The sequence below is a fragment of the Emys orbicularis genome, chromosome 3, assembly GCF_028017835.1.
Source record: "Emys orbicularis isolate rEmyOrb1 chromosome 3, rEmyOrb1.hap1, whole genome shotgun sequence".
NCBI lineage: Eukaryota > Metazoa > Chordata > Testudines > Emydidae > Emys > Emys orbicularis.
Window position 1 is genome coordinate 148524444 of NC_088685.1, and position 15424 is coordinate 148539867.

Genomic DNA, 15424 nt, shown 5'->3' on the forward strand with positions numbered 1-15424 from the left:
GATGTTTTAAAGGTCAGTGTCCCGCAGTCAGTTGGAACATTTATTTCTCAATACAAATATCTTTCACTATAGTACAATTCCAGAGATTAAACGTTCTTCATCATCAACTCACTTTTCCCTTCGCATGAGGAATACCTAAGGGACACTGATGCACTCCACCTAGTAAAGCAGCCATTGCAAAACTGTAGCCACTAACTGCTTCTGGTGAGGTCTTCAGATTGTTGAGCCTTTCAGCGCACCTATCCAGAAATGGAGTCAACTGAAAAGGCAATGCCACAGCTACACAGCGCAAGCACCATGCAGCAGCTAGCCGAGCAGCCATGCTTGGATGAAGAAGAACTGAGGTTACTGTCTCCAATAGCCCTGTGGAAAAAACAATACATGATCATGTCATTAAAGACTATCACAATGTATATCTACAAGGGGGCCAACTCAACGTTGCAGAGGCAGCCTTAATTCTGGTGTTTCCTAACTTCTGAGTGCTTGATTTTGCAACCTTAATTTTCTTTTAACATCATTTTGTGTGCGTTATTTCCTATGTTTTTAAAAAATAAACTGATATAAATTCTATCACATGGCCTCATACTGATCCTCAAATAGTTCATCAGAAAGACTGGAACCTTTAGATCCACAATACAGGCCTCTGACACTCCAGTTCAGGGTGACAGAGCACCAGTAGGCTGTCATCCTAAACAGCCACTAGAGGGGGATGAGACACACATTTTGCCAGTAGGTTTCACAGATATTTGATGACAGAGATATGGCAAGATTCAGAAATCTTAGGTTCCATTCCAGGTTCTGGATAGGAGTGTGCTCTAGGGGTCATAGACTCTTCTACCTCATCCCAGTCCTGTCTTCTCCCCTCCCCCAACCACTGAACTCTTCATCCTAGTCTCAAGAGCACCCTCCTCATATAGCCAGGCCCTGTCTCTTCCCCTAGGATCCTCATCCCAGTCTCCATTACCAGCCAGTCCCCGTCTCTCTTCCCCCACCATTTCCCACTTTTTCTGTCACCTGCCAGCCAAGTCTCCAATAGGCTCCATGTCCCAATTTACTCCCTCCATCACCCCCATGTCCAGCTCTTATCCCCACAGTATCTGAGTCAGGTGTCTTCCTTCTTCTCAGTGCTTGGGTGCCAGCAAGGGGAGCACTGAGAGCACAGGAGTGAGTATTCTTGCCCTTAGTTCCTATGCTCAACACCACAGTACCCCTCAGTAGCTAAGAGAAGCAACTGCAGGGAAAATCCTGCAAAGCCCCTGCACTGCAGCATGCTCAGTACAGACACTTTTCAGATAATCTACCTGTTAAATGCTAACAACTCTCCACTGAACATATGCAAACTGAGCTTTTTCAAAGGCTTATAATTTGGCCAAATTTGGGCAGTTTTTCCTGGGAACAGCAAAAGGCCCATCTAGGGTGACCAGACAGCAAGTGTGAAAAATCGGGACAGGGTGTGGGGGGGTAATAGGAGCCTATATAAAAGGCCCAAAAATCGAGACTGTCCCTATAAAAATCGGGAAATCTAGTCACCCTAGGCACATCCCTGGCACAAAGATGACTCCCTCCCCTTGCTACAAAGCACGGAGACACCAGAGCTTCTCAACAAAACCACTTTACGGAAAAAAAATTTAACATGAGCAAAACAACTTATTTTCCCTTTTCTCAGCAACAGCTAGGCCACTTTCAATTAACTTTCCTAAAAAATTTCACCCTGAGGAAGATACCGTGTTTCTTAAATGATTATTTATCCATTATATTTTGCCAGATTTTAACCGTGTTCCATATAACTGATGAAAATGTCTTTTGAACTGCTATATAGAGCTGCTGAACTCCATCCACATACCTATAGAGGGTTCTTGTATGAGTGGCGATGCAGTGGCATTCAGGCTCTGAACCAGGCTACCTAGTTCTTGAAGGGCACACACCATCACATGTTGGCTTGCAGCTACATCAGCAGCTCCGGATTTATTTTCCCCGTTAGTATCATTCACAACCGCTTCTGCAAACAAAGAAAATCAAGTATCTTACTAAACTCTAAAAAGAACAGGAGTACTTGTGGCACCTTAGAGACTAACAAATTTATTTGAGCATAAGCTTTCGTGGGCTACAGCCCACTTCTTCTTCTTCGGCTGTAGCCCATGAAAGCTTATGCTCAAATAAATTTGTTAGGCCTTGGCTACACTCGCAGATTCACAGCGCTGCCGCGGCAGCGCTGTGAAGCGCGAGTGTAGTCGCGCCGCCAGCGCTGGGAGAGCTCTCTCGCAGCGCTGTATGTACTCCACCTCTCCGAGGGGAATAGCTTGCAGCGCTGCGAGGGAGCGTGCAGCGCTGCAGGCGCTGATTACACTGGCGCTTTACAGCGCTGCACTCGCTGCGCTCAGGGGGGGTGTTTTTTCACACCCCTGAGCGCAGCAAGTGCAGCGCTGTGAATTGCCAGTGTAGCCAAGGCCTTAGTCTCTAAGGTGCCACAAGTACTCCTGTTCTTTTTGCGGATACAGACTAACACAGCTGCTACTCTGAAACCTTACTAAACTCTGTCACTTGACTCACACTTGAATACAGATAAGAATCACTACAGAAGCTGGACAGAGACTATTTAGTTTTGGCAACAGCCTTAAAAATGCAAATGCAACCACAAGTTTTCTACCTACAATGACATGGCAAAAAAATCCCCCCAAAATTTAACATCTTTATGGTTATTAGCAAAAGCCAAAGTAAATAGTCCAACCAAGCCCCATTTACAATGGATGACCAGAAATTATTCTGGATACTAGAAATAATTACAAAAGTCATTTAGCTCAGAAAAGGAGCAGTTCTAAAATAGCAAAGGTGACTATAGAGGAAAATATGGACATATGTTTATTATATATATATATATATATATATATAGATAGATAGATAGATAGATAGATAGATAGATAGATAGATAGATATAGATATAGATATATACACACACACACACCTATATATACAAATTTATAAAAATGTAATCTTAATATATTTATGCAGAGTTTTAGATTTTGTTTCTTTCAAGAATTTGCATGCACATGTATATGGGGGTTGCAAAAAGTAGGCTTATAACAAAAAAGAAACCACACCCTTAACTATGGGATAAAAGAAAAAGTCAGAAATGTAATTTGGTGCTTTCTGCTCGGTGTATTTCAAGGAGACATTTCCACTCTTCCTCCTGCATCTTATCTCAGCAGCAGCCCTAGGCTATTCAGGCTGGGCAAAGAAGATATACACTGTGATAACATAAGAATGGCCATAATAGGTCTGACAATGATCCATCTAGTCCATTATCCTGTCTTCCAACAGTGGCTGGTGCCAGAAGCTTCCGAGGGAGTGAACAGAACAGGGAAACTTATCGAGTGATCCATCCCCTCAAAGACTCTAAGGCAGGGGTGGGCAAACTACAGTCCGTGGGCCAGATCCAGCCCAAGCTGCTCCTGGAAGCAGCCAGCACCACGTCCCTGGGGGGTGGGGGGAGCAGAGGGCCTGGGGGGAACTGCAGCCAATGGGAGCTTTGGGGGAGGTACCCACAGGCGAGGGCAGCGCACAGAGCCCTCTGCCCCCCCTCCCTCAGGGGCCTCAGGGACATGGTGCCAGCCACTTCCAGGAGCGGCGCGGGGCCAGGGTAGGCAGGAAGACTGCCCTGACCCCGGTGTGTGCCGCTGCTACCCCGCAGCTGTTCCAGGTAAGTGGCGCTGGGCTGGAGCCCGCACCCCGAACTCCTTCTGCACCCTGCACCCCAACCCCCTGCCCTGCGCCCCCTGCTGCACCTCACATCCCTCCTGTGCCCCAACCCCCTGCCACACCCCACCTGCACCCCAACCCCTGCCCTGAGCCTCCTGCCGCACACCTCCTCCCTCCCAACCCCCTGCCCTGAGCTCCCTGCTGCACCTCGCACCTCTCCTGTGTCCCATCCCCTTCCTGCACACTGCACCCCCTCCCACACTCTACACTCCCGCCCGCACCCCAACCCCCTGTCCCAGCCCTACCTTTTCATATATGGAGATATACCTATCTCACAGAGCTGGAAGGAACCCTGAAAGGTCATTGAGTCCAGTCCCCTGACTTCACTAGCAGGACCAAGTACTGATTTTGCCCCAGGTCCCTAAGTGGCCCCCTCAAGGATTGAACTCACAACCCTGGATTTAGCAGGCCAATGCTCAAACCACTGAGCTATCCCTCCCCCCTGCATGCAATTGCCCTGCATGCAATTTTCCCACCCAGATGTGGCCCTCAGGCCAAAAAGTTTGCCCATACCTGCTCTAAGGCCAGAAGGGACCATCATGATCATCTAGTCTGACCTCCTGCACACTGCAGGCCACAGAACCTCCCCCACCCTGTAATAGACCCATAACCTTTGGCTGAGTTACTGAAGTCCTCAAATCATGATCTAAAGACTTCAAATTACATAGAATCCTGCACTGACTGGTTTAAACCTGCAAGTGACCCATGTCCCATGCTGCAGAGGAAGGCACAAACCTCCAGGGTCTCTGCCAATCTGACTCAGGGGAAAATTCCTTTCCAATCCCAGTCATCTAATCCCAGTTTCCAACTGTCAGAGGTTTAGGGACACCAGAGGGGACATTGACATCTATTCAAATACTGACAGACAACAAATGAGCATGCTCAGAAGTGATTTTTCAGGCACATAACTTCATTTCCATCACACCACAAAGCTAACAAAGGGGTGATTACAAAATAAGGAAATGCAAAATTTGGAGTTTCTTTGTTCAGCCATTTTTGGATTATTGGTGAACAAAAATCAAATGTCTCAAAAATGATGAAAAAAGTATTTATTGCTCTTCCAATAATTTAAAATTTCTGAGGGAATTTTCTGCTAACTACAGTGGGGAAGTAATTTCTGAGATGAGACCAATGACAGAAGTATCATCCCCAAAAGGAGAATTTTTCAGACAGCTATGACCATGGAAACAGGAATTCTGATGAAATTTCTGATATAATCTTAACTGTAGTTTTCACTATGATGTTATACCCTGAAAAAATTATTCTGTGAAAATGTTACAGTGCAGTTTACTGTCTCAATCTCCAGCCCATATTTTCTCATTTTATAAGTAAAATTATTTATTTTAATTGCCAGCTCTGTAAAACTTTCCATGGGATCTTTGAATCTTTCCTTCTCAGACACTATCACAAATAATTAAAGATTCTGCAAGCCAAGTTATGACCACATTTATCTTTTGTAACTCCATTGTCTTCAAAATATGCTCTCAGTTATTACAGCTGTAAAATCAAATTAGATTTCAGGAATGCATGGGTTTATTTTAGAGCCTAATATGACCTGTGCGATTAGTAGAAGTAATAATGCATAAGAAGGAAAGAACCCAGCTTGATTTTTTGAGACCATAAGACAGTTTTGAGATAGCAGTTTGAAAAAAAAAAAAAAAATCTTTTTACTTGTAAACTAGATGACAGGATGACAAATGCCACTCTCCACAATGCCACTTGTGCTGAATCACTATTCAGAGTAGAACCAAATTTTTAGTATGGATAACTTAACATTGCAAACTGATTCGGGGAAAAAACAGCTGAGTAGTTTAACAGCATAACTGCAGTAATCATTCACTAGTAGAGAAGAAACATTATTAAAGATTTGCTCCACTTGTTTTCTAAATATAGAAAAAAGTTTCTTACCCACTGCCTTCATTTGTTTACCAATGGCTTGACAAATATCTTTGGCAGCTGCAATCTGTGCTTTCTCCCCTAATAAACTGCCTACGGTTGCTCTCAGGATAAAGGACACACATCTTCGAGAGTATACTGCCTCAACATGAGTCTGAGTTGCACGAGGATGGGACACCAGATCCAGGACATGGGACAAAAATGTAGCAAAATTGCGCTCCAACCACTGGCCTCCTAGCGTTGTAACAAAGACAACATATGCCTGCAAATACAAGATATATATATTCAATGCAAACAGAAACAAAAGGATACTGTTGTTTAAGTGAGACCCCCATTCAGAGTAGATACATTGGAGGTAAATATTACTGATGGCATAGTGAAACTGAATGGTATACCTTTCATCGCATTTACACTGCATGTCCACCATGTCAGTGTTGTTAACTCCTACTGTGGAATTACCAATTTGCAATGTGTATTGTCTATGCCTGGTTTGTAATTTCTCCCTAGCTAGTGCTGCAGACCTCTCCTCCAAAGATTAGCATGCGGGGTCTCTGATATAGCTGATGCTAAGAGACCCATTAAATAGAATAAAAATAGTATTGGCTGTTGAGGAAACTGCAGTAGGAGATGTAAAGATGATTTTAATTGTATAAACCTTTCTTCTGGAAAGAAAGGCTTTTGCTATAACTGAGTCCAATATGATCCCTAGGGAAGGGATCCTTTCAGTTGGATTTAGGAGTGATTTTTCCCAATTTATACGCAATTCCAGACTGGAATTTACATGAAACAGGGTCTCTTCCTTCGACAACATTTTATTAACCAGTCGTTAAGTTAAGGGATATACATAAATCCCCTGCTTTCTCAGCTATGCTGCTACGACAGTGACATTTTTGAACACTCTCGGGCTATAGAAAAACTGAAAGGGAGGACCTTATATGAAAATACTCCTCTCCTACAATGAAACAGAGATATTTCCAGTGAGATGGCCATACTGAAATGTGGAAATGCACATCTTAAATCCAGAGCTGCAAACCACTCCTGAAGGCACAGAGAAGAGATTATAGAAGTTAGAGATAACATGCAGAAACTAGACTCTTTAATAGACTCATCCTCTCTGAGCAAAGCCAAATGAACCAGGTCCTTCATTGACGATAGAACAGGAGAGAGGGGTTGGTGAAAAAAGGGGATTTGAACTGTACCAAATAACCACATTCAATAATCTCTAGAATCCAGCTACCCAATGTTATTAATTCCCACTGCTGGTAAAAACGGGACAGGTGGTTCCCCAAACAGAGGATAACAGAATCTAACAAAAAGAACAGGAGTACTTGTGGCACCTTAGAGACTAACAAATTTATTTCAGCATAAGCTTTCGTGGGCTACAGCTCACTTCTTCAGATGCATAGAGTGGAACACACAGACAGAAGATATTTATACATACAGAGAACATGAAAAGGTGGAAGTACGCATACCAATTGTAAGAGGCCAATCAATTGGATGAGCTATCAGTAGCAGCAGAAGAAAAAACTTTGAAGTGATAATCAAGATGACCCATAGATGGTGTGAGGAGAACTTAAAATGGGGGGGGGGGGGGAAGAATCTAACAAGGCTGACTTGTAGCTGTGACTTTTTGTCAACTTTGTGATCTTGGAGGAACTGCAGAAGACAACAATGTTGAAGATTATCTTTCTTATTGTGATGCTTAAATGACCTCTTTTTGTTTTGCTGCTGTTGTTGAGAGGATTGATGTTGAGGTTGTAGGAATATAAAAGAAGGTACTAACAGTGATTCCCCCAAGTGACAGTGACCCCCTCATAATTTGTCCCCCACACTTTAAAATCCAACAGTTTCACCAAGTACAAAAATCTCTTGGGTCTTCTGTTAAAACTTGTAAGCTACTGTCTGTAGAAACCATTGATTATATCTATCCTGTGAAAGATACTTTATTACTATGTAAAACTTACAAACAAGTTAATTGACTTTGTTCTTGAAGTAATTGATACAATGTAAACAAACACTATAAGCTGTTAAGTGACTTTCACTTCATTCAAGGGCTCCTAGGACAGACCCCCACCCTCTGTGATTAAAGGGCCGGGAGTCTCAAATGAATTAGCACACACCCCGAAAGTGGTGGAGACAGTAAATTAAAATATGGTTAAGATATGGAATGTATGTTGATGAATGCTTGATGTACATAAATGGTTAGGGAGGTGCCAGCCTAGAAAGGAAGTAACCATCGGCCGAAGAATGTGTCAAGTAGGACCACCAGACAACCCCCTGAGGGTAAACTGGGATCCACCCCATCACCTGGAAGGATGAGAAACACAAACTTTGGATAGTGTGGAGCCACCAGGAATGTGCCACTTTGGACAGAAATGTGCCATCTGCTGATTGAGTCAGCAACAGCAGGATAAAACAGTTCCCATAGACTAACATAGGAATTAATCCCTATAAAAATGGACTCTAAAGACTGATGACTTTGAGTCTCTGGTTCTGCTGCCAACCTCCAGGAGCATCAGGTGCACCTGACACAGACTCGGCTCCATTCTCATGACCAAGATACCTGGCCAGTAACTTGGCATGAGCAACTTCTAGGCTGGTAACTATAACACCTATACAGAACTTGAATGAATGACTGTGTGAATGAATCTCTCTCTCTCTCTCTCTACATATATATATATATATATATATATATATATATATATATATGTGTGTGTGTGTGTGTGTGTGTGTGTGTATAAGAAATAAGTAGTCAAACAACGTTGTTTACTTTTATCTTTTGCTTTATCAGTATATTTACAATAAATGTGGCATCTTTGCCTTATCCCTCTTAATAAGATCCTGCTGGTTTTTATTCTATTGGTATTACAAGGTTGGTAATAATAATTCTTCCTCTGATAGGAATACGGAACCAATGACAAAGAAAGTGGATATTGTCTCTGGTATAGGAAAAATGGAACTGCAGATGATCCTGTTGCTGTATCAAACTCCAAAGGTCTAACTGTAGATCTGTCGTTCTTCCTTTTCCCTAGCAAGTCATCTGACTGTGCACTAAGCAAGCCATCTTCAAAGGGAAGATCCTCAAATCTCATCCTTGTCTTCTGAGAAAGCCGCACTGATCTTACCCAAGCATGTTTTCTTAATGCAACAGCTGAAGCCATTGCTCTAGCTGATGCATCTAAAGAGTCAAATGCTGCTCTCAATGGATATTTAGCCACATGTTGCCCTTCTACTAAAAAAGCATTTATTAATCTTTTATGCTCCTCCGGTAGTGCATTCAGGAATGTCACAAAGTTTCCCCATAAATGATATTGATATCTAGCGATGAGAGCTTCATAATTTACTATTCACAAACCTAAAGGAGCTGAAGAAAATATTGTCCTCCCAAACACATCCAGTCTTTTCCCTTCTTTATCAGCAGGGTAAACTTGTGTACCCTTCGACATCAGTAGTGCAGCCTCTACTACTAACAAATTAGAAAAGGAATGAGAATGGAACAAAGCAAGACCTTCCTGAGGGAACTGGTACAATTGGTCAGCCTTTTCGCACAGAAGGAGCCTCAGTTGGTAGGAGCAATGGAGAAATCGTGACTTCTTCAACTCTCCATCTCTTCCCTTTGAATTGGTGCCAAGAAAATGTCCAGGTCCTGCTCAATTGCAACACAAGGGTTAATCACTGACGGAGTCAGAGATGGACCCAATCTATGTACCTGGCGTTGTGGTGCTGTGTCAATATCAGTTATCAGATCCTTAATCTTTCCCGCAAACCACTCCTTCCTTAGCTTTAATTTTTGGATCCGGCTCATTTGGATCCAACAGAATTGGATCGGAAGAAGAAGAACATCTCCTGATTCTACCTCAAGAATCTGTATACCCAGTAGGTTCCCTGAAGACCCTCTCGCAGACTGGCTCTTTTCAAACAGGCTGGCACCAATGAGGATAGAGCATTCATGCGCCCCCTAATGTCAGTCTTTTTCTTGTGGATTGGCTCTGGAAACAGAGGCTAACACCACAGTAGGAGAGGCTTTCCTCTTCAGACCCTTCCTATTTCCGGATCCGTCAGTGCTGAGTACTGAGGAGGCAGCTTTATCTTTCTTCCTTGCAGATTCGCTCAAGGCCTAAACTGGTTTCTGCGATGAACCTTGCATTTGCCTGGTTTCGGATGGTTTTGCTGACAGCTTCTCGTAGTAAAATTGCTTGAAGGCTGTTCTGACTCTCTCTTTTTCGCTCACGTTGCAAAAGGTTGAGCAAATCAAGCATTCCAACAGGGAGCGTCCCTCATTCCAACATGCCAGGCATCTGGCATGTGCGTCAGATGCCGGACACACAGCCAGACATGATATGCACATTTTAAATCTGGGGTTTTTAGTCTTTGGTTCCACCACCTTTGCACCAAAAAACTTATAACTAACTTACTCTATAATACTAATACCAAAACTATTAACTACTGGACTAACTACCAAACTATGAACTAACTAGATCAAACTAGCTACAGATCTAGGAACACCCTGGAGCAGTTCCTAATCTGTTCAACTGGTGACGGCTGGAAGGAACTGAAGCAGCTGGAGAGTCACCCCCCTTTTATGCCCTCACCCTGGAATGTTCACTGAGGCGGGGGGGGGGGGGGTGAGGGAGGCACATGAACACTCCAACAGCAACTGCTAGCTAGAATTCCATAACTCCGGCTGTACTGGTCAGAGCATTCAAAGAGTTGGAATATGCAGAGGACCCTTGGAGAAAAACAAATGAGTCTTGCGTAGCGCACTGAGCCTCAACAGATCAGGGCTCTAGCAAGCTGACTACAGGAGGAAGTGTATTTCAGAGTTGAGGACCCATACTGATGCCCAGCTCTATTTGTTTTAAACCAAGTGACTGGGACCTTGAGTACCTCAGCAGATCTCAGTTGCTACAGTACCATGAGGGAAGAGAGATGGTCTAACAGGCTTGCCAGGATCCAAACGATTTAGGGCTGCAAACTTTACCCAGAAAGCCAATTGGTAGCCAATGCAGATCACAGAGAACAGAAGTAATGTTCTCTCTAGGGGAAATACAATTTAAATTACATTCTGAACCATCCATTTTTCAAATGGTTTTAAGGACTACCCTTAGCACACTGTGACTGGATGATATTTTTCATATATCCAGTATACATAGCAAACTCTAATCTGTGGTTGTCATATTCTCTAATTAAAAAAAAAAAGCTTTCAAAAGTCAGCCAGTACTACTAGCTAAAAAATAATAGCAATGTTTATGTAGTGCACGGAACTAATGTAACTATCTCAGGTGAACAACAGGAAAGTCAAATTGAATTCATAAATAAGTTTATACAAATTGCCAAATTAAGAAAGTTTGTTATACATTTATGCAATCCTACTGTGCTGGGACAAATAAAAGAACAATAACTTAATAAGCCTATATATTCACATTTTTCCCCAAACAGGGCTAACAGCTCCAAGGTGTATATTGTTACTATATTTTCAGAAAACATGAGAGGGAAAAAACTTCTAAAAATTATCACAAACCTGTGTGACACCAACTCGCACTTCCCGATTGACAGACCCTCCTACTTTCAACATCTCACCACCACTTTTTAGGAATCCTGACCCTCCTCGAAGAAACCCTGTGGCCATAAGTTCTAGGACTTCCTCCAGTGTAGCCCGCTTCACGTTCTGACGCATCACTTTTGGAAAGAGAACAGTAATCATTTAATTGTATACTTTTTAAAACAAGACAATCTAGCCATCTTAAGACGCACCATTAAATATTCACATCATTCCTGCCACCATGAATCCATTTTTAATCCTTATTTTTTTCTGCATTTTTATTATTTTGAATTCTCAGTGGAAGACTCCCACCTGTGCTCTTCACCATGACGCTCACACAGCTGCCATAGCAAAAGCAAAAACAAACTACAAGGATCAAACCATTCAGATCTGTCTCAAACTACTGCTGCCAGCATTCATGTACAGAACCACAGGTCTACGCCCAGATGTGCAAATTCTTGAAGGGAGGGGGAAACACAGTTGAAATGAAGGGAGATGTCCAAGTCTAGCCTCTTGGTTGCCCACGGTAACATGGTTTGGGGGAAAAAGAAGCCCTCTGCATTTCTCCCTAGGAATTCCCTGTGGCTACGTTGAAGGAACAAACCTGATATGCTGCAGAGGATGCCACACTCAGTACTTCTCAGCCATATAACATAAGTTCATAAATAAAGCCTTATTTTTAAAATAATAGAATCCTCCCCCCTTTGAAAAGGTTTATGTTTCAGGTTTACGTGTGTGGTGATGGTAGGGGTTGAGGGAGGAAGTAAGTAAGAGAAAATAAAATAAGATATATGGACCTAATTCTGACCTTCAATATCGAGAGAGATGCATCACTATAAATCCACACATTTTAAATTACTCATGACTGTCCTTTCACATGCATGCACAATAGCAGCTTTTTCTTACATAAGGCAATATACTAGTGCACATCTGAGAGATCAGAATCTGGTTCTCAAGTCTTGTCTACACTAGGAATTTTTTGGACCCATAATTTCCAAATGGATGGACTCCACCTGTGGTAGTGCCAATGGAGGCTTTAACATAGACAAGGCTCAGGTGTATTGACTGCCATGATTAGATCACACAACCGCAAAAATGCCTAAGCCAGTCTGACCCTTGCCTACATTACATCTTCCATGAGTGCTACGGCTGTGGAACTATGCCCCTTTGAGAATGATGGAGCCAATCAATCTGACCATAGACAGGGTTTGAATGTGCAATTTCAAGCTTTTTTTTTTTTTTTTTTAAGGTAACAAAAAGAGCATTTTAGGTCTCATTATTCTGAGATTGTTAAACTAGATATATACCACAATATCTGTCTACAAGGGGCAGAGAATGACATAGGGGGGTATTCCAGCAACTACACATTTTACAAGATGGATCAGACTACAGTTGTGATGGGTAAGGCTATGATTTAGTCATGGGTATTTTTAGTAAAAGTCATGGGCAATAAACAAAAATTCACGGCCCGTGACCTGTCCATGACTTTTATTAAAAATACTTGTGATTAAATCTTGAGGGGGGAGGGGGGAGGTTGGGGCTGGAAGGCCGCAGCTGATGGGGGGAGTCCAGGACGCTGCTGGGGAGCCATCCAGGGCCAGCGGCACCAGATGCCAGGAGCCGCAGACCACAGCCGCTCTGGCCAGCTGCCCGGGGACCACTGCCTGGGGCCGCGGACTGCAGCTGCTCCGGCCACCCCAGGACCACTGCTGGGCGCCACCGGAGCAGCTGCTAGTGTGGCTGGTCCCGGGGCCACTCCAGCAGCAGCTTATGTAGCTATCCTGGGGGCCACCTGAGCAGCTGCCCCCGGAGCCAGCTGCTTGGGCGACTGTGGGGTCAGCCACACTGGCCCCTGAAGAAGTCACAGAGGTCACGGAAAATCATGGAATCCATCATTTCTGCGACCTCCGTGACAGATACGGAGCCCTACTGATGGGTGGGAACAAGTTGGAGATCTATATGTACAACACTAGTCTTGAGGAATCATAGTTGAGATCTTAGCTACTGTGCTTTTGTTCACAGTTTTGTTTTCATGTTTTATGCCAGGTGAATTACTTTTTTGTACGTTAAAACTAAAATATTGTCTTTATCTCCTTATGGGAATTTAATAGGAAATCCACAGACTTCACTCATTTTAGTTTATTCATTTTAAAATTTAAGTCTACCAAAAAAAAAAAACCTTCCATGAACTGAAACAATAACACACCATGCCATGTGGTCATATAATGCAATACCTGTTGCTTGTTTTGGTATCAACGCTGTAGCCATGACGGTCCCCAAAAGCTTCGACACTGCAACTCGTACACCATAATTTGAGTTTTCCAGAGCTTTAAAGCAGAGTGTTGCTACATTTTCTAGCTCAGCAGTCCACATAAATACAGCTTCATTTTGTAGTTCCAGTAGGCACTGTAGGAAAATAAGAATTATTGAATACTACTACAACCTACTTTTTCCCTTCTGTCATTAAGCCTATGCATTAGGTTTATTTGGCAAACATGTTAATATGGACCTCTTCGGATTGGCTTTTTGTTTTTGTCTCTCTCATTAAAGCCCAGATAACTTGGCTGGAATAACCACTGAAGAAAAACCATGGGACTATGCACCTCTTTTGTTTTAATATACTCAACTAGCCTTGAAATATCTGAAGTAAATCACACTTTCAGCATCCTTTGTGTGTAAGACTGTAAGGGACACCTAAGAGGTGAAGACAGATCCAATAGTCGAAGGACCTCTGATACTCTAAACTGAGCAGACTGTGCTAGTCATAGCTGACAGAGGCCCTCTTCAGGCCTTCTAGGAAGAAATATTATCCTATTCTACATGTCAAGATCCATAATGTGTACAGTCTCCCCAGTCTAGTGAGATTTTAACATCTTAGACTGACTTCTTGCTGAGAATTTGTGTAACTCTCCACCTCATCCATATTCTCCACCAGTCTGTGGGCAAAGCTTGAACTAGTTCTTTTTGTGTGTTTTCATTGTTGATTTGGAGTAATTTTGTCAAACAAAGTATTCTAGTGAAAAATTAATATGCTGCATGATATATATCTGGCTTTAACAAGTATTGTACAATTGTAGGAATGGTTCTTGTCTGAGGATTGCGGTAAAATCTAGAACTCCAAACATACATATGTAAATAAGTTTGGATGTTGGAATGTGCGAAAGTTAAGAAATTAAATTTCAGTTTATGTCCAACTTGGATTTAGAGAGCAGAAAAAAAGACCTAGTAGATCATCTGCTTCATCTATCGGTCTGTGCAGCATTATTCCCGAAAATACATCTTGAGTGCCTTGTTTTAAATTACTAAAACTGGAGAGACTAGCTTTTGAGGAAAGATTAAAAGAATTATTTATAAATAGGGTATCTTGACCAAGAAACAATAAAAGAGCGACCTGAAAACAATCAATAAATATTTGTAGGATGTAAACATCAGAGGACAGGAATTTAAGATGGAACAAAAGTATAGAAAGATACAATTTAAAAAATTTAGCTGAATATCAGGAACTATCAGGAAAAAAAATTAACATGTTGATCTATTAAAAAGTGGAATAGTCTCTTAAGGGAAGAGGTAGAATCCCAGTTACTTGGAACATTTAAAGCTAGACTGGACAAGGCACTAAGAAGTGTACTGTAGAGATCAATTCTGTATGTGTAATTCCTATAATTCTGGGATACAACTTTAGAAACACAGATTCACACACACACAAAAAAAGGCAGCTTTTCCCCCAGCACCACTAATTATTTACCGCTAAACAAAAAAATAAGTGGATTGTTATTTATCACATTAATTACAATCTAACATAAATACACAAACATCAGAGTTTATGGAAGTACAGAAAAGGCACCATGGCACAGTGAACAAATATTCCTCACGACACCGACCTCCTTATTCAGGGGTGAAAGTACTATAAAAGACTTACTGGTATGGGGGCGGGGCCTCAGGTGGAAGGGGCGGGGCTGTGGGTCAGCCTCCCCCAGCCAGCCTTTCCACACTGCCTGGCCTGCGCCGCCTGGGGCTTCAGCGGTGATTTAAAGGGCCTGGGGCTCCGGCCACTGCAGCGGCAGCCGGGAGTCCCGGGCCCTTTTAAGTCGCTGGGCCGGGGGGGAGGGGAGGGCAAAGGGGCAGCGACTTTGAAACACTGCCACGGCAGCGCTTTAACGTCAGCTGTGTATGGGCCGGTACCGGCAGCCACTTCTTACCGGTACGCCACCCACTTTCACCTCTGTCCTT

At 42.8% G+C, this 15424-nt stretch overlaps 1 protein-coding gene across 1 annotated transcript in view; it reads right to left on the minus strand.

Annotated features, from left to right (window-relative positions):
* The window catches only part of HEATR5B (HEAT repeat containing 5B), a 93154-nt gene that overhangs the window by 68028 nt on the left and 9702 nt on the right, over positions 1–15424 (minus strand). The window contains exons 6-10 of the mRNA XM_065400371.1: positions 13429–13600; positions 11174–11331; positions 5665–5914; positions 1844–1999; positions 113–363 (exon numbers count right to left, since the gene is read on the minus strand). Of these exons, the coding sequence (XP_065256443.1) occupies positions 113–363; positions 1844–1999; positions 5665–5914; positions 11174–11331; positions 13429–13600 (987 nt within the window). The remainder of the gene's footprint in view (positions 1–112; positions 364–1843; positions 2000–5664; positions 5915–11173; positions 11332–13428; positions 13601–15424) is intronic.